At 38.1% G+C, this 26,125-nt stretch overlaps 1 protein-coding gene across 2 annotated transcripts in view; it reads left to right on the top strand.

Moving 5' to 3' along the window:
* The window catches only part of dscamb (Down syndrome cell adhesion molecule b), a 158,621-nt gene that overhangs the window by 116,618 nt on the left and 15,878 nt on the right, over nucleotides 1-26,125 (top strand). For both annotated transcript variants that reach the window (XM_079609578.1, XM_079609579.1), the window contains exons 9-20: nucleotides 2,411-2,689; nucleotides 2,874-2,993; nucleotides 4,701-4,880; nucleotides 13,681-13,877; nucleotides 15,861-15,957; nucleotides 16,055-16,183; nucleotides 17,172-17,339; nucleotides 17,474-17,544; nucleotides 18,486-18,726; nucleotides 20,585-20,731; nucleotides 23,211-23,366; nucleotides 24,617-24,750. In XM_079609578.1, coding sequence (XP_079465704.1) covers nucleotides 2,411-2,689; nucleotides 2,874-2,993; nucleotides 4,701-4,880; nucleotides 13,681-13,877; nucleotides 15,861-15,957; nucleotides 16,055-16,183; nucleotides 17,172-17,339; nucleotides 17,474-17,544; nucleotides 18,486-18,726; nucleotides 20,585-20,731; nucleotides 23,211-23,366; nucleotides 24,617-24,750 — 1,919 coding nt within the window. The remainder of the gene's footprint in view (nucleotides 1-2,410; nucleotides 2,690-2,873; nucleotides 2,994-4,700; nucleotides 4,881-13,680; nucleotides 13,878-15,860; nucleotides 15,958-16,054; nucleotides 16,184-17,171; nucleotides 17,340-17,473; nucleotides 17,545-18,485; nucleotides 18,727-20,584; nucleotides 20,732-23,210; nucleotides 23,367-24,616; nucleotides 24,751-26,125) is intronic.

The following is a 26,125-nucleotide window of genomic DNA, read 5'->3' on the forward strand; positions in this document are numbered from 1 at the left end:
ACTGATCATGCACACGTTTTCAGCGCGTTCAGTGTGTGTTCACAGCAGTGTTTAAAATCTGCTGCATTCACAGTCAGAGAATGTGTCAGTCGTTAAGTGTGTCCCAGCATTACTCTGCTATCAGCGGCTCAAACCTAGGTGTATTAAAATATTATTTTTTTTAAACTCCGCTTCGCGTCGTGACCGCATTACCATCTCGGGTGTGCATTATTTTTCTAATAATTCAACGGCCTGTCGTCAATTATTCCTTACGTATATGTCAAACCACAGAACATAGCCTTCCAAAAGAATTGCATGTCATTTACCAATTACAAAAATACTATAAGTACTATAAAGACTCTAATGGTTTATATATTTTTAGTTACTCTAATTCCAACATGACATAAAAGCTTTACCTCAAAGCACAGATAGAACATCAATTACAATAATCCAGACATTTGTATTGTTAAAGTTAAAATAGACACTAGTTAAACTGCAAATATTTGATCTTGTTGTTATGTAATAACCAATCAGGCATCTGTTTTTGTAAGTTCAGAGTCATAAAGATAGAACAAATGTGATTGAGTTAACTAATTTGCCCCATTCATGCTTAAAATTCAGAAGCGTGCGTAGGGATTCCCTGGAGTCCATTATCCCCATTTTGTTGTGAATTAAATAAGCACTGAAGTGCTGCTTTATTTCAATGTTATTTTAACTCATTGATTCTCAAACGCGACAGGCTGACTAGCACCATGCTTGCGAAGTCTCCCGGGGAACGCATTATGCCGAAATTACTGGGAAACGAAAGGGCGCTTTTATAGTCTTCTTTATTTTGTCTTTCTATGCTCTGTTTCTCCCTCATTAGTTTACATTATGCCTCCTCCTCTGTGAAATCTCTAGATTCGGAGCCGTAATGACTTGTTAAGAAGGCCGACTGGAGCCTTATTATTGCAGATCACAGATGATTGTACATGTGTGATCACATGTTCTGTCCAATAGCCCATATCGTGTGTGTTCTGAGCCGTTTTGTCAAGACACTAACCGCTAGTTTTATATGTAAATAACATTTGGCCAACGATTATATCAAGCCAGCTGTTTGATATTGGGGAGACTGGGAGAATGTAACTGTACACTGTTAAAAAAAGGATTTGAAATGTATGGTAAAAAAAAATGGCAGCTATTAGTTCACGGAACTTTACCATAAAAAAAGTTTGCAATGTTTTAGGTTTTACAGACTGAACTTTAAGGTGCAGTAAGTGATTTCTGTGAAACGCTGTTGAAAGTGAATTGGGCCGAGCAGCACAGCACTCTTGTAGCCAATCAGCAGCCGGGGGCGTGTCCACTCATGATAGGGTAGAGGAGAGAATGAGCCAATCAACAGTAGGGGGCGTGTCCACTCATGATGGGGAGGGGAGAGAATAAGCGAATCAACAGTAGGGGCGTGTCCACTCATGATGGGGGAGGGGAGAGGGATTTGAAGAAAGACTGTAGAAAGAGAGATGGCTGAAAGACATCACAAAAGAGAAAAGGTCAGAGGAATATCACTGGGAAAAGAGGGATTATGATCAGGCAAGAGCTTTAGGACCCACGTTAATTTTAGAAAAGCTTTCTAGAGCTGGAGAGACCCTAAACGGGTAGGCCTGAAAACAGACACCAAGGTTGTGTTGTTTCTTCTCCATATAATATGAGTAACATTGGTTTTGCTCTTTCACAGAACCAAAATATGCTGTTGTAATAATCAAGGAACTGCTGCCGTGCCAGCAGGCGCAAGGATATTACAAACTTAGTGCCGAAGTTACCTAGCTGGGGACTATTCTCAGGCACTGCGTAATATCATTGCGCCTGCTGGTACGGCAGCAGTTCCTTGATTATTATGCAGGAATGAGAGTATAGTTCCTAGTAATATTGGCCTAGAAAATCGCAACTTTTCATTTTTTGTCGGTCCTAGCACACGATGTAACTACATAAGAGTCAAGTTTTAAATAGGAAAAATATCGAAACTCTTTGGGAATTTTTTTGAGAGAGATGCTAACGGTCTAATCAGATTCAATGATCTATGCTAAGCTATGCTAAAAGTGCTACCGCCAGACCCGGAGATCGGCTGAATGGATTCGAAAATGGTAAAACTCAACTGTTTAACTCTAGGGGAATTGGAAAATGAGCCTATTTCCATAAAAGTGGAGTGTTCCTTTAACATTAGTCAGTAAAGTAGTGCAATTAAATATCCAGTTTACTTTTTAAAGTATCGACTGATTGATATTTGCTTTGCCATTCAAATTCAACTCCACATCCTTACGTCGTAAAGATGACATCGATATAAAATCTTGATCTCTTCAATATCGGGTTATTTTACCCCAGTGTACTGTAACTTCTGCTGTGTTGTATTATAATAGTTTGCATGTGTGTTTCTGATCGCCTCTCTCTCTCTCAGTGCCCCCTCTGATCCAACACTCCGACTCTCAGAGCGCTTCCATCGGCCAGCGTGTCTTCATCCCCTGTGTGGTCATATCCGGCGACCTGCCCATGTCTATAACCTGGCACAAAGATGGACGACCAATTAACGCCAGCCTGGGTGTCACCATCGACAACATAGACTTCACCAGCTCATTGCGCATTTCAAACCTGTCGGAGATCCACAACGGCAGCTACACCTGCATCGCCCGTAATGAGGCCGCAGCCGTCGAGCATAGCATACAGCTCATCGTGAAAGGTTTCAGATCACATGGGTTATTCTTTGAATTTATTCATGTTTTTCTTTCAACTTTTAACAATAATAGTTTCACCAATCATTTTGAATGGACGTCTTTTTTGGTTTTGGTTCTAAAACCCTGATTTAAATCAATGTCATTTTATATCATACATCGTTTTAATATTCACTTTCTTTTTATGCTCAGTTCCCCCACATTTTGAGGTACAGCCAAGAGACCAGGACGGCATATATGGGAAGTCGGTGATCCTCAATTGTTCAGCAAAGGGAAACCCAATCCCCACTATAGTATGGAACCACTCCAAAGGTATGCTAGCATTTGAAATATATAACTGTAGATTATTTCCTATTAAATATGACCATCCCCATAGATGCAAATGAAATATTCCTCACAAACGCATTTCCTATGACATGTTTTGCATTGTTTTCCTATCAAACTACAATTATCATTATGCAGGGTCAGTGTTTTTGGCATTGCTTCAAAAGTAATATACAGTAAATATTTCATTTATTAACACCAACTGTTTTCCAGCTATTATTATTATTATTATTAATAATCACCTTCTTTTCAGATCATTAGTCATCAAATCCTCAGTAAACACTGTGGGTGTGTTGATGTTGGCAGGCTCTGAGTTGCAGCTTTATTGGAAAAACAACATGTATTTAATTTTATAAAACACTGCCATTTGTGATGATTTAATTAAAAACATTGTATTTTGGGCTGAAGAAATATTACCATAAATAGCTGCTGTTTTAAAGTCATTACACTATTTTAAAAAAGGGGTTTTTGGTTCTCACTTACCCATTGTTAGTGTTTGTTTTTTGCTGTGAGATCTCAAAGGAAAGGTATGAATGAAGCACACATTTGGTGTGGTGGACATAATTTCAGTCAGGCTTTGGTAGTAATGTGGTTCAGGGGTCATCTGGACAGGTGGGCTGGGCACAGGCGTATGTTTCCGTCGGGGCCATGGCCGAAGAAGCTGGATTACTGGATTAGAATGGGAGCAGGTGACTCGCTCGACCTTGATTCCTCCTGAAGGATGAGCAGCGTTTGAAGCCCTCTCTACACATTGTAGATGAAAGCTCGCAAATGGAAATCCATATACACAACAAAAAAGAGGGCTGCGCATTGGGCGAGTGGAGTTCAACAGGGCTTGGATGAAAGAATAGAGGGCTAGATGGAGTCTATGAGGTTGAAGGGGATTGAAATGCATTGTGGCATTGTGGGTAAAGGAGTACTTCTCTTCTATTTTCGGGCATATTCTCTGAAATCAAATGACTAGATTCCCTGAATTGATAGTTTCCTTTATCATTTTCTTAACCCTGAAATAATAGTCCAAAAAATATTTTTTAAATGGAACTGGGTTTTATTTTAAATCTAAAAAGATATGTTTGCATACGCATTTTTTTAGTATCATATCTGATAGGCTTTTATGGCTGATATATGAATATGTATCTCCTACTAGTTCACATATCCCACATTTAACATTATAGGAATAATGTTACCACTTATTAACGATCTCTATTGATTTATAACAGGTACAGTATCCTATAAACAACGTTCAGAGATGTTAAAAAGAGTATATAATGAAAGTGTGTTCCTTTTCTCTACGCACGTTGACAGTCCAGATTATTTTATTTTGTTGTGGCTTTGGCAGATTAAGTTGCTCATGTGGTATTATGTTTTATTTCATAATATTGAATCTCACAGTATCCTTTAATCCTAATCCACACATGACACAAAACAATTCCCCTCAGATCTTTAAATCCAATAAAGAAATCATCAAATGTAAACACACAGCATAGCTAGAATTGATATTGATCTTGAAAAAGAGTGTAATGCTGATGGATTATCAGACGTCCCAGATTACAGTAATACATATATCAGCAATGAAACAGTCATTTTTGTTATGCTAATATATTCTTTAGATGTGATAAAGATGAAGTATTTAGTATAATGTACTACTACATTTCCTAATATGCAGTGTTACATTGGTTCTGGTTTGTGTCACAGGTGCTGGCGTACCTCAGTTCCAGCCCATCGCCTTGAATTCGGGTTCGCGTATCCAGCTCCTGGAGAAGGGCTCTCTGCTCATAAAACACGTCCTGGAGGAAGATGCTGGATTTTATCTGTGCAAGGTCAGCAATGACGTGGGAGCCGATATCAGCAAGAGCATGTACCTCACCGTTAAAAGTAAGACCCTGTCAAGTGAAGCGTGTGGAGTGCATGTGTGTGTCTCCAAATGTGTGTGTATATGGATGAAATAATGTATGGTGATTGTGATGTATCTAAATGTTTTGTTTGCGTAACTTTTTTTTGTGTGTGTGTGTGTGGTCTGTGCCACTCTATCTAGGAGTGTGTGTGTGTGTGTACATGTGTGTGTCTGAGCCTGAGGGTCTTCTGCCCTGTTGACTCCTGTGTATACGGTATTGTGCTCCTTGGTGAACTGTTTATTTGTTGAGCAGGCACAGACTTACATCCCCTCCATTAAACCCACTGCACAGCATTTATGCCCAGTCTGGCATGAGGGAAAGACCAAACCAACAGAGCAGCGCCACTCGTATTCGCATTACGTCACATTCCTTTGGTCTAAACATCACCATCCATTTAGATGAGCAAAATAAATAAAGACATTAGAAATAATGTTTATGCTGCATGTTTCCATGCCATGAAAATGATTTGGGGCAGGAGCTGTTGAGCTCCTTTCAATGACAAAAAGCCCCATAAAAGGAGTCCATACAACTTTTGCATTTTACGTTTGCTGTCAAAGTGTGAGCAGCCCAGGACATAGCCTTGGGGAACACCAGAGTTTAAACATTTTATTTGTCTGCACCTTTAAAATGTAGTATTATTTTGCTGGTGAAATTGTCAAATTGTGCATGAAAATAGTATTCTGAGTAGATTTAGATAGATATGGTTTGCTTGCTGATGCTGATATTTAATGGGATGGCCAGTCAAATGCAGGTATTTATAAAACAAATGAATTAATTAACCCTACTGAAAAATCCAGCGTAAACTAACATGAATTGGTCCAGGCTGGTTTATGCTGGCATCAGCTGGTATCTAGCAAGATGTAAACAAAATTGATGAATACAATTCATCAATTTTCATAAAACACTTATTGTACACAATATTTCCGTTTAAATTGCGCAGAGTTTCAAGCTGTATAAATGGTCATAGTGGAAATAGTATCCATGTATTCATGCTGTTGATATTTTCTATCTTCAGTGATCTCTGATTTCTTTGCAAATGTGGTCAAATGTATTTCTAATTTTCCTTGTTTTTCAGTAAACATATGTAATGTTCCTGAAGATACATTTACTTAGGCAACACATATTACAGCAATAATTCCCTCCAAAATATAAATTCGGTCATCATTTCTTCTACTTGATAATTCACTAAGTCAACTCAGTGGTTTAGCCGAGTTTTGTGAACTGGATCAGTTGATTCATTAAAAAAAAACTCAAAAGGATGATTCATTCATAATTCAGAAACTACTGCTTCTCTCATGAATTCTTATAAATGCATGTTTGCCTGTTCCTCACGCAATTAATGTAAAAATTAAATTAAATTAAAATCCCAAAAAAAGAAGCAAAAAATACATAATAAAACAAAATAATATAAAAATATTATATAATTATAAATAATTATTAATAAAAAAAAATATTTCTTTATCTTTTCTATTCAGTTTTTCTCTGTAGTGTACTATCCTAGCTTGGCATCCTGTGCTATAATTGTTGCTGCTCTTAAAGGAGTAGTTCACTTTAAAATTAAAATTAGCCCATGATTTACTCCCGCATATATTAACCCGTGTGGAGCACTTTTTTGAGCTTTAATCTGATGGTTGCATTATAAAGCTCTAAAGGATCAGGGTTTTTATTAATATAACTCAGATTGTATTCGCCTGAAAGAAGGAAGTCATATATACCTTGATATGGCTTGAGTAAATCATGGGCTGATTTTCATTTTAAAGTGAACTACTCCTTTAAGACAAATTGCTTGTGAGACAAATTGCTAAATGTATAGAAGTCATATTACCTTAAACAAATTAGCTTCTAAAAGAAGTTTATATATATATTAGTAATCTACAGTCAATAGTTATTATTTATGCAGATATTATGTACTGCACTGTAGTTTTTGTGTGTGTTTTGTAAGTGAAGAGAATATATGTTGAATTACAGTCATTAGGCTTGATAGAGAGTGTGCTTTGCTTTATATTGTCATCTTCCTCCTTGTGTGGGTCTGGTGGCGCTCCTCGTCTTCGGTATCAGAGAGAGCACATGCTCAGACTGTGACCAATTGTGCAAGAAAAAGGGGGAATTGCTTCAGCATGGCAGCCCGCTCCACTCCACCAACCAACCACACACACACACACACACACACACACACACACACACACACATTCTGTGCTGGGAGGGGCAGTGTGTGTGTGTGTGTGTGTGTGTGTGTGTGTGTGTGTGTGTGTGTGTGTGTGTGTGTGTGTGTGTGTGTGTGTGTGTGTGTGTGTGTGTGTGTGTGTGTGTGTGTGTGTGTGTGTGTGTGTGTGTGTGTGCGTGCGCGTGTGTGTGTGAAGGGGGTAGATGGCCCATTCAGGCGTGGCAACGTGACGAGGTGGCCTAGTTTCCCAGGGTGCCCCTGTACTGGTGATAAAACGAGGGCTGAAATGGATGATATACACCCAGAGTTGCTGCAGCAGCCTCTGTATTCATACGGCATGATATGCCATACACACTAATCATATTCAACATGGCCATCAAAGTGGAAAACACAAAATGGAGCTATCATAGTTAATACACACCCAGCCGTAAATGCTGGTCCAAATTGCCAAGAATATTTGAATGGTCACTTGCCATGTGCACTGGAAGAATCTGACTGATCTGTGATTGTCGTATAGATTTACGCACTATATAAAAATATAAATATTTACCCTTTTTTGGCTCCAAGGTCATTGACTGCTCACCACTATAATGAGTCTCTCCATCAAGTTATCATCTTTCATGCTTTTAACCCGCATGCGTCTCTTAACTCCACTTATATGCTTCATTAAACTGACAATAAAGACCATTAAAAGCTACATATGCGCCACGGTCTGACTCCTCTATTGTGTGTGTGTGTGTGTGTGTGTGTGATGGGTAGGTTTAGGGATAGGGGCAGTGTAAGGGGATAGAATATACAACTCTAAAAAATGCTGGGTTGCTTAAACCCAACGGATGGGTTTGTCCATATTTTACCCAAATTTGGGTTAAAACAACCCAGCATTTTTTAGAGTGGTATAAAAACCATTACACCTATGGAATGTCCTCACAAGTAAAGCACAACAAACTTGTGTGTGTGTGTAGAAATATTACTTGTCTTGATTACCTTCCTTTTTAAATGTAAAGCTCTTCTCGGAAGACAGCTGAACAACATTTTTGTGGCCAGGTTTTAGTGGACCACACACACACACACACACACACACACACACACACACACACACACACACACACACACACACACACACACACACACACACAAACACACACACACACACACACACGATAAAGTATATATGTTTTAAGGATAATGGATTTTTTGCCTCTACAAGTGAATATCTTTATTATAACTTATGTTGTGTTATGCTTGTTATTGTGGAACAGACTTATTGCAACCCTATTGTCAGATTTTTTAAAGGTTATTGAAAAGCAGATATTTGTAGAAAAATCTGCATTATACAGAACCCCTAAAATGACATGGTGATGGACAAAATTTATAAAATGTATGCATTAATTCAACAGAAGTTGCTTTGAATAAAAGCGTGCAAAAATGGAAATGGTGGTCGAAAACATATGAGATGGGAGTACAAATTATATTTCAATGATTTTGCAATTTTTCGATCAAGATTGTTTTGTATTATTGTCAATGCAAGAGTCCAGCAGTCTGTAAAGTCTCCTCCAGAACTTCCCAAAGACTTTCAATCAGTTTATGTCCACGATGTGTCTTCCTACACGGCTGTTTAAGAAATGAAAAGCTACACACTCCATCAATTAGAGTTAGAAGAACAGTTGCCAAACATATAACATGCTAGAAACATCATAATCACTGTGACAATGATCCAATCATTTGCTTATTTAGGACATTTAGAGACTCACATCTGTAAGTAAACGCGGTTGTCAATCCCAAAAACTGACGGTGTGAACGTAGCCTAAATGATTTGATAATAATTAATAATTATTAAAGGGATATGTGTATAAATATCAGCCTTAAATTTGTATGCCAGTGTAACTGTTAAACTGTCACCATGAATTTTACAACTTTACAAAAAGTTTTTAATTTTGAAGAGCCTGATTTGAAGATATTTACCATAATTGGCGATGGCTATGAAACACATGTTGTTTGTGGAAAGATAACATTTACTGACATGTTGTGAATATCAAATGTCAGCAGAGAGTATCTCCTCTGTGCTCCCGGTGGCTTCCGCTGGTTTGTGTAATAATAGTTAGGTGCTGTTCGACGGCTGCTGCAATGAATAAAGGGAGATTTTGTTTGATGTGCAGTTATATCTGCCATCAGCGCTCCCCCCTCTCTCTTTATTACAGGAGCCTGTAATATTGCTGGATATTAAAAATATACATCAACTAAGCTGTTATGGGAATACCATTTAGAGCCCCTCTCGCCTGGAGCCCCTCGGCTGCTGACTGCAAGACTTTAAATGAGATTATACGCACTCTTTTTTGGAGGTGCACTAAGGAGAGTTTCCAAGAACTGGGACTTGCCATATTGTGACAAGGTTTTTTTTTTTTTTTTTTTTCATTATCAATGTCTTCTGCCACAGCTTATGAAATGGACGGGTGAAACTCCAGCATTTATAAGTAAAGACTTAGTATTCCTCGTTCTTGCGTGTTGCTTGCTACACTGACACGTTACAGAATAACCGACCACAAAATGAGTAAATATATATATATATATATATATATATTTACAGCAGTGTGTCACCTGCTCCTCCCTGAATAAAAGGCCTTTGATTGAATATGTGTGGTTCTCCGGCAAGGCGACTCCCAGCGCACAGTTTGTGAGCCAGAGGCAGATATAACTGTTATACCGTTTATGAAACGTTATTAGCGTATGCCATGTGGTTGATGTACAATGTAGCTGAGCAGAAATACATAATCATGTTTCTCTTGGTCCAATCAAAGTTGTGTTTTTTTAAAGGGGGGTATAATGCCCTTTTCACAAGATATAAAATAAGTCTTTGATGTGTCCAGAGTGTGTGTGTGAAGTTTTAGCACAAAATACCCCACAGATATTTTATATAGCATGTTAAAGTTGTCACTTTTTAAGGGTGAGCAAAAACGCACCGTTTCTGTGTCTGTCCCTTTAAATGCAAATGAGCTGCTGCTCCCGGCACAGAGGGGGCGGAGCTTCGTGTCCTTATACCTCACACACACATGCACTGAACATTTCAAAAACGTTTAGCCTTTTATGTTCAAACCGGAGTCAGACAAAGATGGAGAGACTCAAGAAGTTTTTGTAGCTTATGTGTAGTTATCTTCTAGTCATTGATTAGCATATTCTGTCATAATAATCTATAAATCGGGTTCAGGGGGAGGGGTTTATGTAAATTTTAGGGTTAGTGATGTCACTAACCCGTGAGAAATGTTGTGTAGTCCCTACCAGCCGTTTGTTGTAGTCCTTAAAAAGCAATTTCTTTAAAAGCAAATATCTCCCTTTGCTTTGAACTTTGAGTGTTGTAACTGCAGATGTTGTTTATGATCAAACAGCAACATTACACACTAACGTTAGAAAAGTAAAATCATACTCAACCGCCCCTTTAAGTGTTTTATTGCGTTTATAACTCAAGACTTCAGTATTCCTCTTTACACATGTTTAATAGTGGAGTGAAGGGCTACACTGCCTTTTCCCGATTGGTGGATCTCTCTTTAGGATTATGGGGTAGTGTTACCATGGAAACAGAACTCACAGTGACAGTCCACTTCCATGTGTACGGAGCCTCACATATGACATGTGGACAAACATATAAATATTGTGTCCATGAATTAAGAGTTCGTTCTCTTATTTGAGTAAATTGTGGCCATGATTTACAAATCTGTTCCCGTGTTTTAGTTGTTTTAGTAATTAAGAATTAATTCCCGCGACTTATTAATTATATTGTGCACACTTTTTAATAAAACAAGATTACATTCTGTGCGTGATTTACTTAAAGCGAGGGAACCAATTAGTAAAACTTGCTATTTTTTATTTTGAATAAAAGGTTGTAATTCATCTTGGATCTGGTTGGTTTGTTTCAAGTCTTGGAACTCTTTATTGAAGAATTACTAAAAAATGATGTAAAGAAATGAATGTGAAAAATACTTATGCTTTGCTAAAATGGCCAGTCTAGTTAAAATAAAAAATCTGGTCTAAAAAAATCTGTATAAAAAATACTTCCGGATCTGATCTCAGACTCGCGTCAGATCTTCAGAGGAAAGCATCCTCCGCTAAAGAGCAATAACACTTAGAGAAGGCGGAGGGATAGTTTCATTTTTTAATGTGTCGCACTTAACATTCATAGTTGTCATGCAAAATAAATCAGCGCTCTCTCGTATGGAGCTTGTGAGTGAATAAGAGATGAGAGTTAAACATTCACAGGCCTGACTCTGACACTCTCCATCATGTCAACTTCTGCCACTTCACAGCACACTAAACCCCACCAGCTTACACACGCCTGCGCGCGCGCGCGCGCGTGTGTGTGTTCGTCTGCCTGTCCTTGAGCAGGTAAATGTTCGGGGTGGGCCGTATGTCCAACGTCACACACCTTTATAACAAGTTCTTCCACGTCATTAGTTTTTTTGGGGCACGTTTTAGAACATTTTCACATTTCTACACAAAGTTGAACTAGATAACTAACAACAAGAGGTTCTGATTCGCCACACTAAACGGCTCTGCAAAAAGAAGCATCACGAGGTATTCACCATAGGGCCCGACTCTCGCACATGTCGGCTTTGGTGGGTTTTAATCACGGTATTGCTGAGCAAAACAAGCAGAAGGATCTATATGAATAATCGAAGTGTGCTCATCTTTTAATCATGGCCGTGTCCGCCAGAAAGAGAGACGGATCCCTCACACACACCGCTGCAGGGGAACAAGGTTTCAGACCGGGGGTGAGACGGGCTCTCGCGGCTCTTTTCGTGTCTGCGCTTCGCAGTGTGAACTGAACAGTGAACAAGTGTGCTTTCAGCTCATTTACTTTATATGTGACCCCGGATCACAAAACCAGTCACAGTCGCACAGGGGATGTTTGTGGCAATAGCCAACAATACATTGTATGGGTCAAAATTATTGATTTTTCTTTTATGCCAAGAATCATGAGGATATTAAGTAAAGATCATCTTCCATGAAGATATTGTGTAAATTTCCTATCGTAAATATATAAAACTTGTATTTTTGTGAGTGAATGCAGCACAATCGTGAACATAAATGCACAACTTTAAAGGAGATTTTCTCAATGTTTCGATTTTTTTGCATCCTCAGATTCCAGATTTTCAATATTCATATCTCGACCAAATAATTATTGTCTTATTTATTCAGCTTTCAGGTGATGTATAAATCTAAATTTGGAAAGATTGACCCATGTGACTGGTTTTGTGGTCCAGTGCACATATGAGGTGACCCGATCACTGCCCGATTGAAAATAAAACTACTTTTGAAGAAAGACACTTATGGAGCAGTGCCAAGGTACCAATGATGAATTTAGACCAACTTAGTTGGTTATTACGGGTCGGGACATTCATTTTGAGAGTGTGTGATCCAGATGTTTGCATTTTGTTCTGCTGTGACCCATATCAGACGAGCACATGTTGTGTTGGTGATGAGGTGGCCATGTAATATAACCTGTGTGTGTGTGTGTGCATAGACTTCAGTATCTCAACAACCTCATGATGCCAGTCAGTCGTCTGTGCCGAACTTCTTCTGATCTGCATATGAGATGTGCCGGCTATAAGCTGAAAGTGTTATTCAAAGAATGCCATTTTTGACTGAATTACACAAAGCCTGTTATGAACATTTCAGCCCAAAAACACAGAAACTTTAACGTTTAACGTTTTAGGACTATAAAGATTTTTTGTTTTGTGAAATTGTGACATGCTTTCGTGGCATTTAAGCATTTTCCTTATTATGTGAAAAAAAAATATATATATATATAATTCATAAAGTGTTTATTATTTTTGAAGTATTCAAACATTTGTGTAATTCTAATTATTTTCAATAATGATTCGATTCAAATGATTTTGTAAATCGTTTGAAATACATTGATACATTGAAAATGTAATATGGACGGTATTACACAATTTTAGTGTAACGTTGAATTTCTACAACGTACATGAATGTAAGAATATTAAATGAATGGTTATGTCCTAACTTTGAACAGGCATGAAGTCCAGAAGTTTGTGTTAAACATGATGATCCATATTATTCCAATATCATGTGAAAATGTCTCAAAGAGCATCTCTTGTGCTTTACTGGAGGCCCAGAATCATTTTATACCCAGGATTTGTCATGCTTAATGTCACATGTTTGCTAGAAATAGTGACTTAGTTAGAAATAATGTAGATTTAGCAAATATTTCCTTTACAATTTCCATCATAACCTTTCTTTCTTTTAAAATGTTTACCTAAATCTTATTTTGTTCATGGATTTCTCAGTGTGTATAATATTGCTATACTTTGTACATAATTGACTATAATTTCCACATGATGGTAATGATAATTATATGCGAATGAGAATCAATGTCTTATGCAAAATATAATGTGGCTAAAATATGTTCTTGACAGGATTTGTGCAATAATTGTGCAAGTACATGTTTTATGATGGATTTGTATATTTCTCTGCTGAGCATGTGACAGTAAGTGCTATGTCTGTGTTGTCGCTAATGTTAAATAAGATTTCATGTTTAACGTGTGTGTGTGTGTGTGTGTGTGTGTGTGTGTGTGTGTGTGTGTGTGTGTGTCCTCCTCTTCAGTTCCTGCCATGATCACGTCTTACCCCAACACCACGCGAGCGGAGCAGGGTCACATGACTGAGATGAGCTGCACCGCTCACGGAGAAAAGCCCATCAAGGTTCGCTGGGAGAAGGAATCTCACATCATCAACCCAGACATGAGCCGCTATGTGGTCACGGTGAAGGAAGTGGGCGACGAGGTCATATCCACCCTGCAGGTGAGCAAAGGGCCAACGCAATCATACGCCTCATTTCCAAGAGGCATATTCAGGTTTGCCCTGGCCTCGCTGTCAGTGAGCGACATCATTTCCTGTCAAAAATCAGCCTGCACTTTCATTCGTCCTTATTTTCAACATAAGACTTGCGCTTGCAACTCAGTTATACTTCTAATGTGGCGTGTTTCCAAGTTATATTCAATAAGACAATACATACAGGGTAAGACTTGAATCGAGCGAATGTTACACTGTTGGAAATGTCCACTTCCTGCGTGCTATGATTTAAATGGTGTATACTTTGTATGAAGTAGATTAAACGAAGTATGTAGTATGCAACAATAATCAATTCAAATCTAAGTTATGTTTTTTTATTTTTTATTATGTCGTTTAATTCAACAAGTAGCATTCAATTATCCCGTTTGGCAAAAATATGTATTTTTAAATATGTTTTGAAATATGCAAGAATGGCCAAAAATGTATTTGCTATGTGAAATGTGAATGTAAAATATTTTTAAAAATATGTTTATGCAAATATAATTTCTACCAATATATATTTTTGGCCATTTTCTTTCTATTTTTGGAAATACAAATATATTTATCTATTTTTAAAGCATATAAAAATATAATTTGCCCTCCATATATTTAAATCCAAGAAAATACATTCACATGTCTCATTTGAGGAGAGAGAAAAAAAAAAAAAGGAATTTGTTGTCCATAACTTAATAACACATGTGAACATTAACTTTTAATAAACAATCAGCAAGGAACATACTTTATAATGTTTCATAAAAAAAATACACTATTACAATATTTAAAAAAAAAATAACATTATTAAATGATGATAAATCTAGTATTGATCTCTAGTATCCACATCTGCATTTAGCCTAAGACAAGTATAAGATTGGAAATGTACTGTATGTGTTTTTGATTTTGGTATATGTAAATATATTTAAGCATTTTCCTTATTAAGTGAAAAAAAATATATATAATTATATATATATATATATATAAATTATATATATATATATACCGGTATTTAGCCTATATATATTTTGTTGTTTTTTGTTTTTGTTTTTAAATAAATACACTTAGTTTTAAAAATCATAATTATAATTAATCATAATTATTTGTTTTAAAAAAAAATGAAATATCTTACCTTTTGGCAGTCCAGTCAAATAATGTCCCTGTTTGCTTCTGGTATTAAGATGTGTTTTGCTCGATCGGAGTGGACGACGCTAAATACAGGAGTAAACGGGGTCTAAAACGTGCTGAGAAAATATAAATAAATACATTTATCAAACAATTACAAAAAACAACAAGTAACACATTGAATTAAATATAACATTTTGAAGTAGAAAAACACACAGAAGTCAGACCACCGTTAATCTTGTGCTTTTCTCCATGATATGTTTGACGTAAATGAAAGCCCTTACTATAAAAAGGAGGGGGGAAAAACACTAATATTTTTGGCCTTGATTACAAAAACATATCTCATGATCAGAACCCTTGAAGTCAACTGTGCTGATGCTTCATTATTTCAAAATGGCAATATATTTTGAAGACCACAAAAACTAAATAAATGAATCAACCAATCCGTTATGAATGAGGACCATGCATATAAAAAGAAATGAATCTGGAAGACAAAAGAGGCTCTGCAAACATTTAAACGAGCACTTGATGTAAGTATTATTGTATATGTTTGCAGATCTGTGCAATATTTTTGTTCAACATTGAACAAAAGATTTCTTGTACATTTTAAATGAAGTCAAGCACTCAATCTTGTGTACTATGGTTGGACTGTTACGGTTCACTTTATCCGAATATGATATGAAACCCGAGCCTTCACAGATGCTGCAGTGTGAGTGTTGTCCATTTTGAGGAAACAAATATGATTCAGTGTTAACTTCTCACAGACATGAAAAGTCAAGGAAATGAGTCAAATCTGTAAAAATAAATGTGGAAACATGATCATGTGTGTCTTCCCAGATCTTACACACTGTCCGAGAAGATTCTGGCTTTTTCTCTTGCATCGCTATCAACTCTTACGGTGAAGATAAAGGAATCATTCAGCTGATAGTGCAAGGTAAAGTTCCTGCTTTGTTTTTGTCTATTTTTCTAACTGATATTATAGTTTTTTTTTTAAAGACAAAGTGTTAATTATTGTCACCATGTTCCCGAAGACCGCCCTGACCCTCCTGAGGTTGAGATCAGAGAAGTAAAGGACCGAACCATCGCACTTCGCTGGACAATGGGCTTTGATGGAAACAGCCCTATAACAGGATATGACATCAACTATAAAAACAAATCCGGTAGGAGATTTATTCATATATATATACAGTCAAACCAACATTTATTCAACATTTCTCACATTATCACTGTTTATTCGCTAGTTTAGAAAATGGTAATAAAATATGACAAGAGCTCAGTTGATATTTTCAGTCCACTCAGTTGATGAAATAATTATATTTGACTGATTTTGTCCATCCTTCTGTTGGACTGTCTCACAGATGAATTATGCTGAATATCTGTCAGTTGTTAAATTTAACTACACAATAAGATAATACCAGTTTAGCTCAACCAATCACAGAGCAATGCTTCATTTTCTTCAGTCTGTGTGAAAAAAGCTCGCATTAGCAACTAAAGAAAAAACACGTAGCAAAACACGATCAGGTCAAAGTGTCTGAATCATTTTTGGTCCAAAATCTTTATACATTTTACTGGTATTCACTGTATGAATACTTTTTGGTTACAATATGTCACAGTTTACTATCAGAAATGTATATAGTGTCCTCCACTAGTAAAACAATATCACAAATTTAGATCTGGTGTCTGAATAATTAATTTGTGTGTGTGTGTGTGTGTGTGTGTGTGTGTGTGTGTGTGTGTGTGTGTGTGCGTGCGTGCGTGCGTGCGTGCGTGCGTGCGTGCGTGCGTGCGTGCGCATATGTGTGTGTGTGTGTGTGTAGAATGTGGTATTGACCAATCAGCATCTTAGACTGGATTGAGTTATTAAATCTGACTGGATGAGTAACATTCACATTGGCTGAATTCTATGTGCCAATCATTCATAGAGCGATCTTTGATCGTTATGTTGCTTGATAGTTAGGCTGATGAACTAATTACTTAAGATGTATACACGTGGAAGTATTGCTAATTGTGATTGTCATTATTAACAAACGTAATTGGTTGTCTCTTTATTTTGCTGCACCCTGTAAACTGCGGTGAGATGACTGTATCATGGCCTCTTGTGGTTTATTGCATTATCACACACTCTGTTTTTCTCTGTATTCCTTTAAGCTTCGTGGGCTGCCTCTCAAATGACCAAAGACGTCTCCCCTCAGCTGAATCAGGCCACCATCATTGAACTCCACCCCGCTTCCACATACAACATACGCATGTTTGCCAAAAACCAGATCGGAGAAAGCCGACCGAGCAATGAGCTGACCATCACCACAGACGAAGCGCGTGAGTATCCCCGCACCCTAAGAGGCGGTCGGGTTTTCTACAGTACAGTACTGAAAGACATTGTGTTATCTGTGGCGCCACCTTGTGGCTCAGTGCATTATCTCCTCTGTCTGACCTGCATGTGATCGATCCAGCACCGGATGGCGCTCCTCAAGAAGTGCAGCTGGAAGCGATCTCATCCCAAGGCATCAAAGTCACGTGGAAGGTACTACTGAGGAGCTACTCACCCATGGCAGAGAGCGAATTTGCATGCTATCCCGCATGAATAGTGTGCAGGATTAGAGTTTGTGCTGGCTAGTGGCTTCATCATAGTACATTGACCAGGAATATGTTGGGTTTAAAGGGATAGTTCACCTAAATATGAAAACTTTGTCTTCATTTGCTCACCCTCATGTTGTTCCAAACCTGTATGAGTTTCTGCTGAACACAAAAGAAGATATTTTTCAACCAAACAGTTGACGGGCCCCCATTGACTTGGATGGGACCCATGATGGAAAAAGATACTATGTAAGTCAACGGGGCCCGTCAACTGTTCTTCAAAATATCTTCTTTTGTGTCCCCTCCCTGCTTGTGTTAGTGGTATACGGAAACAACATTGAGATGGATGATATATCATATTATTTCCATCACAAAGGTTTTGTGATCAAACGCGAAGTTTCTCGGGGGAACCAAACGTTTGAACAATTTAACCATTAACATTATTCCATCTGATCTGAACCCAGAAAAGTCCCTTTAAATAGTTCTAGAGTAAAAAAACAGAAGACTGGCTCTTTTTTCACCATTTAAGACTTACAACAGTTACTTTTTCTCCTATTTGTTTTCCTATGAGTGGTCCATCTCCTCCTTCTTTATACTGCATCTGCATCACAACCCCTTACACCACAATTGAGATTTTCTGTTAATAAAATGGTGAATGAAAAGAGCATAGAGAAATGGTGGAGGGGTGTGATGTTGAAGCCGCCCTAAAAGTTGATGTTTTAGGTAATATCGAGACACAATTTCATGCTTATACTGCCATACAGTTTTTACATTCTCCAAATGACGCCCTTTTCCCGTCAGCAGAGAAGTAGAGAATTGGAGCGCAGTCATATTTTGCTGAGAAACTGCCTTTCTGATATTGCATATCTATTCTGTTGTATCTTTCAGCCCCCCCTCAAACACTTGCAGAACGGATTGATCCGAAGTTACCAAGTGTGTTATCGGGAGTTTGGGACAGGGGGCAGTCCCCAGTACAACACCATCAATGTGGACACCACGGGGGACATGGAAACCCTCACTCTGGATAACCTGAAGAAGTACACCCAGTATGAGGTGCGGGTGCAGGCGGCCAACCGGGCAGGAATGGGTCCCACCTCGGAGGAAATCACCATCACCACGCTAGAGGATGGTTAGTCATTTTGTGATCATAACCTTTGTTGAATTTACATACTTTACGCTGTGGAGGGAAAAAAAAATCCCAAGTGACTTGTATTTAAGATTAATTAATTATTTATAATAATTATCTTATTTATCATCTTCCAATTTTATCTGTAGGATACAGTAATTCACATGCATAGTTTGTGATACTGGCCTAATATACTCACATCAAAGTTATTTTTTGTTCTTCGCTCAATTTACTTAAAGCAAAATTGAAGGACGAACAGATGTGAAGTAATTTCGATCAAAATCAGGCCAAAACAAAGTTCGTTTGGAGTTTGTTTCGGGAGTTCGAAACATTCAGAAAGAGTTTGCACCGGCTGGTAAACTGCCATTTAAACCTTTAAAACTGGTTTAATTTTTTTAATTTTTTTACTGGTTTTATAAATTTTTACTGGTTTTATTTTTGCCTTTAAACTGCCATTGGTCTGTGGTGATTCGCTACAGAAGAAATGAAGACGATTTCCACATCAAAGAAGGCGGAGCCTCAGAGCCACACCTTATGATGTCATCGCCACGGACCAATGACAGTACAACGCTGCCTTCACGCGCTGATCATAAATAATGAGTTTCCTTGTTAAAAATTGGACATGAATGCCCTCTCAAGTGGTATTTACCACTGGCGGGCCATAAACCTCAAACATGGCAGAGAATGATTGCTGCCGTGACTAATATTCTTTATTAGCTTTTTTTACGACAGCAACATCGCATATTTACATATACTGTATGAATAATCATTTGAAGCGGATTGTATGTTTTATACCCAGCGAAAATAGCCTGTATTTGACCGAAATTCCAGAATCTAGATAGTGCTGTGAATGTTTATATGATTGTCAATGAATGGGACGCTAAATATAATTTTGGCTTTAATACAATTTCCGGTTTCACTTTATTTTGATGGTTCCTTCAACACATTCTGTTTACAATAAGTGACGTTGCACTTACAGTACATGTCAACTAACTCTCATTAGAGTGTTAGTAGAGTATTAGTAGACTGGTAGGGTTAGGGTTAGTAGAATAATTTAGCATGTAGTTGCAGAGTTACTTATAGTCAGTAAAATGTCTGTTTGAGGACCACCCATCACAATTAAGAGTTCCCTGCTGACAAATCACCAGTATAAGGTATATATTGCATGCTGGGACCAGCTTGGGGTGCTGGTATGATCCCAGCAAGACCACAACAAAACGTGCGTATGTGTTAAAAGTTGTTGAAATCGCCATTATGCTGATTCATGTTTCACACTTGGCCCTTGACTTTTGGTTGAATTAATTATCTTTCAGAAATTGTTAAAAGTGTATGCTATCAAGATTGACAATATTTCAATCTCCTGACTGTAATGACACACCTTTTACCGTGTGAACTTCTTGGGATCAGTGACTGACGGCTGGATTTTGACATGGGAGTTTCCCAAATGACAAATGAACTCTTTAAAAACAGCAATTTTTAATTTTGAGTTTTCATTATAAATAGCTCTTTCTTAGCAAGAGCTTTTCTCATATCCATTGTTATTGGGTTAAACTCTGTTATATCTGAGAGTTAGGTAACATGTAGTTTCAAAGTTACTTATAGTAGTAGAATGTTCAAAAGGGACCATCAAAATAAAGTGTTACCAGATTTTCTGAATAAATAGACCAGAATAAACCTGGTGTCCTTCATGATCCCTGTTCTTCCCAACAATAAAGCAAGAGCGAACTTTTCCAAAGTTTGTTTTCTTCTCGCAGAAAAAGCTTGCGTTTGTTCAAAATGACGTCACACCAGTTCGTTCTTCGCACTTTCGATTGAAGTATATCAGGGCCTTAACACTACCTGTTCTGTTGACTTACCACAGTGCCCAGTCGCCCACCTGAGAACGTTGTGACGACAGCCACCACTCCCGAGACCATCTCCCTGTCCTGGTCTGCTCTCCCCAAAGAAGCGCTCAACGGCATGCTGCTGGGATATCGTGTCATCTACTGGGCCAATCTGCCTGATGGAGGTCAGCCACACTTTCATACGTTTATGCATAATTATGTAGCTCACCCCCAGTTCTTAAGGTGTGTTCTTGGATAAAGGGCATTTTTAGTTTTGATTGTTTTAGATTGCAAAGGCCTTGGTTTTGACCAACTGGAGGATGATCCTTCATAAACACTGTTTTGGTAGTTTTCCCTTTTATGGCACTTTTTTATTCTTAGTTATTTAAATATAGCGGATAATGAATCGGAAATCTTTCACATTCACAGAAAATAGCTTACTTTCCCATTGCACAATAAGGTGGATACTCTGTTTAGTGACTTAATGAAAATACATAATGGACACAATTTCAATTCAACTGCATTTATACCTCAGACCACCAGAGGGCATGGTGGCTTTGTTGTATTGGGGACAGAAAGTGAAGGAACAGAGGGCAGAAGTAGGACATATACTTAATGGACAGATTTGCTACATTTATATTTACAATCACTCATATAGCAGATGCTTTTATCTAAAGTGATTTACTTACTGGATGGAGGTTTAGTACCATTCCCAACCCAGCAAGCAATTTTGCATTTAAAAGACGTCTAATAGACGTCCAAACACAGCCTAGACGTCTAGGCTAAAAAGAGGCAAAACTTGGGCTGTCAGTGAAAAATTTAATAGATGTCTAAACCATAGCCCAAGAATAGACTAGTCATCAATTAGATATCATGTCAAAGAAATGAAACCAAACACCCTGTAATCACTAACTTTGCTTACATGATGGAATATCATACATCTCGCCGGTTATTTGGCAAAAACAACCAAATTCAAATTCTATGTTACTCATAGCCGGACTATATCTGGTCTATAATTAACCTTGACTGTGAAATGACAGCTATTGCTTGCTGGGAAGAATGTGGCTATATGCATAAAACATACCACTCATATTGTTTGTGCAGTATGTACTGAATACTATGGACAGTATGCAAGTTCCCTGGATGACCTAGGAGCCGGGACTCACTATTGGGAGCTCAGCAAAATACAATTATTTAAAATAAAATGAAACAAGCATTAAAATGAGCTCAAACAACTAAAAATCTCGATATTTCTTATTTGAATTCATCCCCACAATATTGTTTTCTTTGACTAACCAGTTTTCCCACTGTCTTGGAAAACCTGTATATATGAGTGTAAAATTCTATAAAGTTTATAGACCTTGAAAGTTCATGAAAATGAATAAAATCTTCCAGAAAATCAAAATCAAACACGATTTGTATAATGAATATACATTTTTCTAGTTATTCCGAGCCATGATTTTAAAGTGTCGAAATTTTGAGTAAAAAATATTCTTCAAAATTCAAGATCGACTGGAAAAAGTCACATCAATTCAGTAGTAAGAAAGAGTGGAAATCCTGAAATTGTATTTACAGTCAAACAGTATCAAGCTTTCGAATATTGTTGTGGACAATGGGGGACTCAAGGTTATGAATTTCTTGCCAAAATCTATAATAATATAATAATAATAATAATGTGATTTTAAACATCTATTTTTGATTCATTATTTGATCAAACTTCAGCCTGATCTCAACCGGTTGCTTAGACAAAGGGAGCTTTTTTAAGATAAACTCTAGATCAACAATTAGGTTTTGGCTTCAGACAATGTGACCTTCTTAACACTTGTGATCTTTTGAAAGCATGATGAATGTCAGTATCAGAGAGCACGCAGCCGAAAGAGCAGTGGCCGTTTTCCAGGCTGCACTGCAGAGCCATTAATAATTGAACTACAATAAGATATTGATGCAAGGGTAAAAATCAAAAGGGATGTTGGCACATGCTGCAGTCTGTAAATGTGTTGTGTATTGTAGTATTGTAGGACACAGTGACCCATGACTATACAAAATGCAATTAATTGTCCAGTGCAAATGATGATGATGAGAGTTAACGCAATAAATGTATAAAATTTTAAGATAACCCTGACATGATATACTGTATGGCACATGCCAAAATATAGATATTTTGTTAGGAGGTTTAATTTGTGATTGGTTTTGAATGCATACAATTTTACTGAATGAATTTAGCATAGTGGGGTACTTTCCTTTTTTCCTTCTTTCCTTCTTTTTTGTCTGTCTTTCTTTCTTTCTTTCTAAAAAGTTGTATTGCTCAAAAAATGCTCGGCTATGACTTAATTCCTCAGATAATGTGGCCTTGGAAGAATCTGATGAGAAAGTTTAATTTTGAAATCTTTGAAGTTTAATAGCAGACTATCTTGCTGAGTCTGAGCACAGTTTGAGACATTGGTCCTTGAAACTCACTTGTGTCCTTGAAAAAGAGATACAAGGGAGATTATTGGTGGTTCCTTGGGGGGGAATTGAGAAGCAGGCCATTTACTGTAAAGCATACACCTGTAAGTCTTCATTTGATCTCCATTTAATTGCCGTTCGATGTAGAAAAACAATTGATTTATTAAATAGACCCCCACCCCACCCCAGATCAGTTAACAGTTTGTGTTTGTGTTGCAGAGCTGGGAGAGATTAGGAATATCACAACCACCAAGCCTTCACTAGAGTTGGAACGGCTGGAGAAATACACCAACTACAGTATCCAGGTCCTGGCCTTCACTCGAGCCGGAGACGGCGTTCGTAGCGAGCAGATCTACACGCGCACCAAAGAGGACGGTGAGACTCCCTCCAATTGCACACACTTGCATTCTTTTACATGGGCAATATTTTACTAAGTTAAAAATACTTCCCGTTTTCAGTTTAATCTAGAGAAACAATAAAAAAGGTTGATGAAGGTCTCTTATTGCCAATCTTCAATCGTAAACTTAATTTAACATCTTCAAGTCCCTTTCGACAACATCTGCCAAGTTTTGAAATGATTGTTCAGTCATTGATCCAAACGCAAAGCACATGTTGCAAATGGCAGTTGTTATCCGTGGTGACTATACCCAGCAAGGGGTTTTCTGCACTTAACACTTAAGTTGGACATATGCTTTATACAACATATCCTGGGAAAACGAATACACATCCCACATCAAATTCACTGCAGAATTTGCATGCTATTTCATATATATTACAGTTATCTATTGTGTGCTCTAGCTGTTATTTTGCCAATCGGTGACTGGAAATTGTCAAAGGCAGTAGTTTAGTTTGTCACCACTCTTCCATTCTTGCTTGAAAAGTGAAACAGAACTCAGACAGAAGAGATTTGAGCACAAACCTTCATTTGGAGCAACAGCTCTGACCAAAATTAAGCTATTTCGAGTCAACTAGTGCGATACCTCTGTCATGATCCCAGCCTGTGCTCCCCTGGTCTTGTGTGGACTTTTTACGTTATGTCCTGTTCTGCACCATGTTTTGTTGTCCTATGTAGTTGTTCTTGTTGATTAGTTCTTTGATTGTAAGGGGTTGTTGAGTCCATAACAGAAGACTTCGTCAATATGGATCCAGCAGTCACCCTAGTCCGCCTTCACCAAGGAACTCTCTCACTCCAGGACCACATCCAAGACTTTTTGGACATTGCTAATTTCACTGACCTCCCAGACTTTGCTCTCATTGATTTCTTCTGCTATGGACTCAACAACCCCTCACAATCAAAGAACTAATCAACTAGAAAACCTACAAAGTACAAAAAAACATGGCGCAGAACAGGAAACAGTCCACACAAGACCAGGGGAGCACAGGATCATGACAACCGCCTTAAGTAAGCCATTTGTAGGTTGACTTCATTGCACAGACATCTCAACCCAAGGGCAAAACCAATCCAAACTGATAGTGGTGATTGGAGAAACCATGTGACCGTACACATGCAGCTTTACACCTTTACATGCATTTAGAAGCTGTAGGTCTCTTGCTTTGTATCATACAAGGTGTCTTTTCTAGTGCTTCTTCTCCGTGAATGATGTTATTTCTCTTGCTAAAACCAGTTCCTGGCCCTCCGGCTGGAGTTAAGGCAGCTGCTTCCACAAGCTCGGTGGTGTTTGTTTCCTGGCTGCCTCCATTCAAGCTCAACGGGATCATCCGGAAATACACCGTGTTCTGTTCCAACCCTTACCCCACGGTGAGCGTAAGCTGTGGTTCTGTGTGACTCTGCACACCCCAAACTGCCCTTCAAATATCATGATTTAAAAAAACAGTATTTAATTCTCAGAATTCCAATCCTGTTTCTGGAGGCACTCCCAAAAATATACATCAAGTTTCTCTTATTCTCGCCTAGTTCAACAGGATTTTAAGACGATTTAAGCTCGATTTGCAAGTTAACGAGCTCGCCGACAGGTCGGGCTGTAATCGCGTGCAAATCTGCGGGTGATCCGCGCTCGCCAATCTTTATGTGTGAAATACTAAAGGTCGCATCAAAACCCCTCACTGACACCTCGCCGACGCCAGACAAATATCTAGCATGCTAAATATCTGGAGTTGTCGGCCGACTCGATAGCCTGTGGTGTCGCGACAAAAAATACCCAATGAGAGAGCAAGGCGTAGGTTGAGGTCACCGAAAGAAAAACAGCAGCAGCAAGAAAAGTTTGGGCCCAAGAAATTGAGCTTTTTCATTATAAGCATGTTCTACTCACCACCAACTCTCCATGTGGGACAGTCACAGACAATCCCTGCTCCCGCATGTGCTTATCCATCCTTTCACCCATATTCTTTTTTTCGGGATTCTGAACAGATCATTGCGCAAACAACTTGCACCGCCAATTTTGTCCCGGCGTCCATTTTCAAATAGACAACTCCTATTTCTCGTAATTTCCCATTCCACTTCTTGTTTGTGTTTTCATGACAAAACGTGGTTTTGGGACCGGATAGAGTCTTGGGAGTTTTTGTCAGCCCGTGTAGTGTGTAACTCCCTGTTGCAGATCATTTACGTAGTGTCACGTAGTGTGAACACCACAACGACTGACTCCAGAGCAAGTCATGTAGTCTAAACAGCACAGCGATCTGCCGACGTTTAAAGTTGTGTAATGTGAACTAGGCATTATCTGACCCATCTATTTCTGGTCTTGGGAGTCTACTAATGAGCTGATAAATTTATTCTGGTGTGTTTTATTAGGTAGAGATCGAAAATGTGTAGTGTTGAGGTGCCTCTAGGAACAGGGTTGGGAAACATTGAAGTAAGACAACACTCTTACTTTGGATATACTATATCCACTTGTTAAGTTGTAATGTAAGGAATACTGTTTTCAGGTCCAAGCCTCCACTCATTTCAAATACTATCTCAACAGCAATTTATGAGCACTATTTATTTATATTACATATCTAAGGTTAGCTTTTATAAACTCATGGTGTATATACCATCTACCGGAAATGGTGATTCGTGATATCAGACTTAATGAGCGGATTTCCCCTACGAAAAGTATATAGGTATAGGACACCTGAATGACCTCCTACATTTGCAAACAATCTTGAATGTTTATTGCTTAATACATACTGTTTCC

Source organism: Phoxinus phoxinus, assembly GCF_949152265.1.
Source record: "Phoxinus phoxinus genome assembly, chromosome: 4".
Taxonomy (NCBI): domain Eukaryota; kingdom Metazoa; phylum Chordata; class Actinopteri; order Cypriniformes; family Leuciscidae; genus Phoxinus; species Phoxinus phoxinus.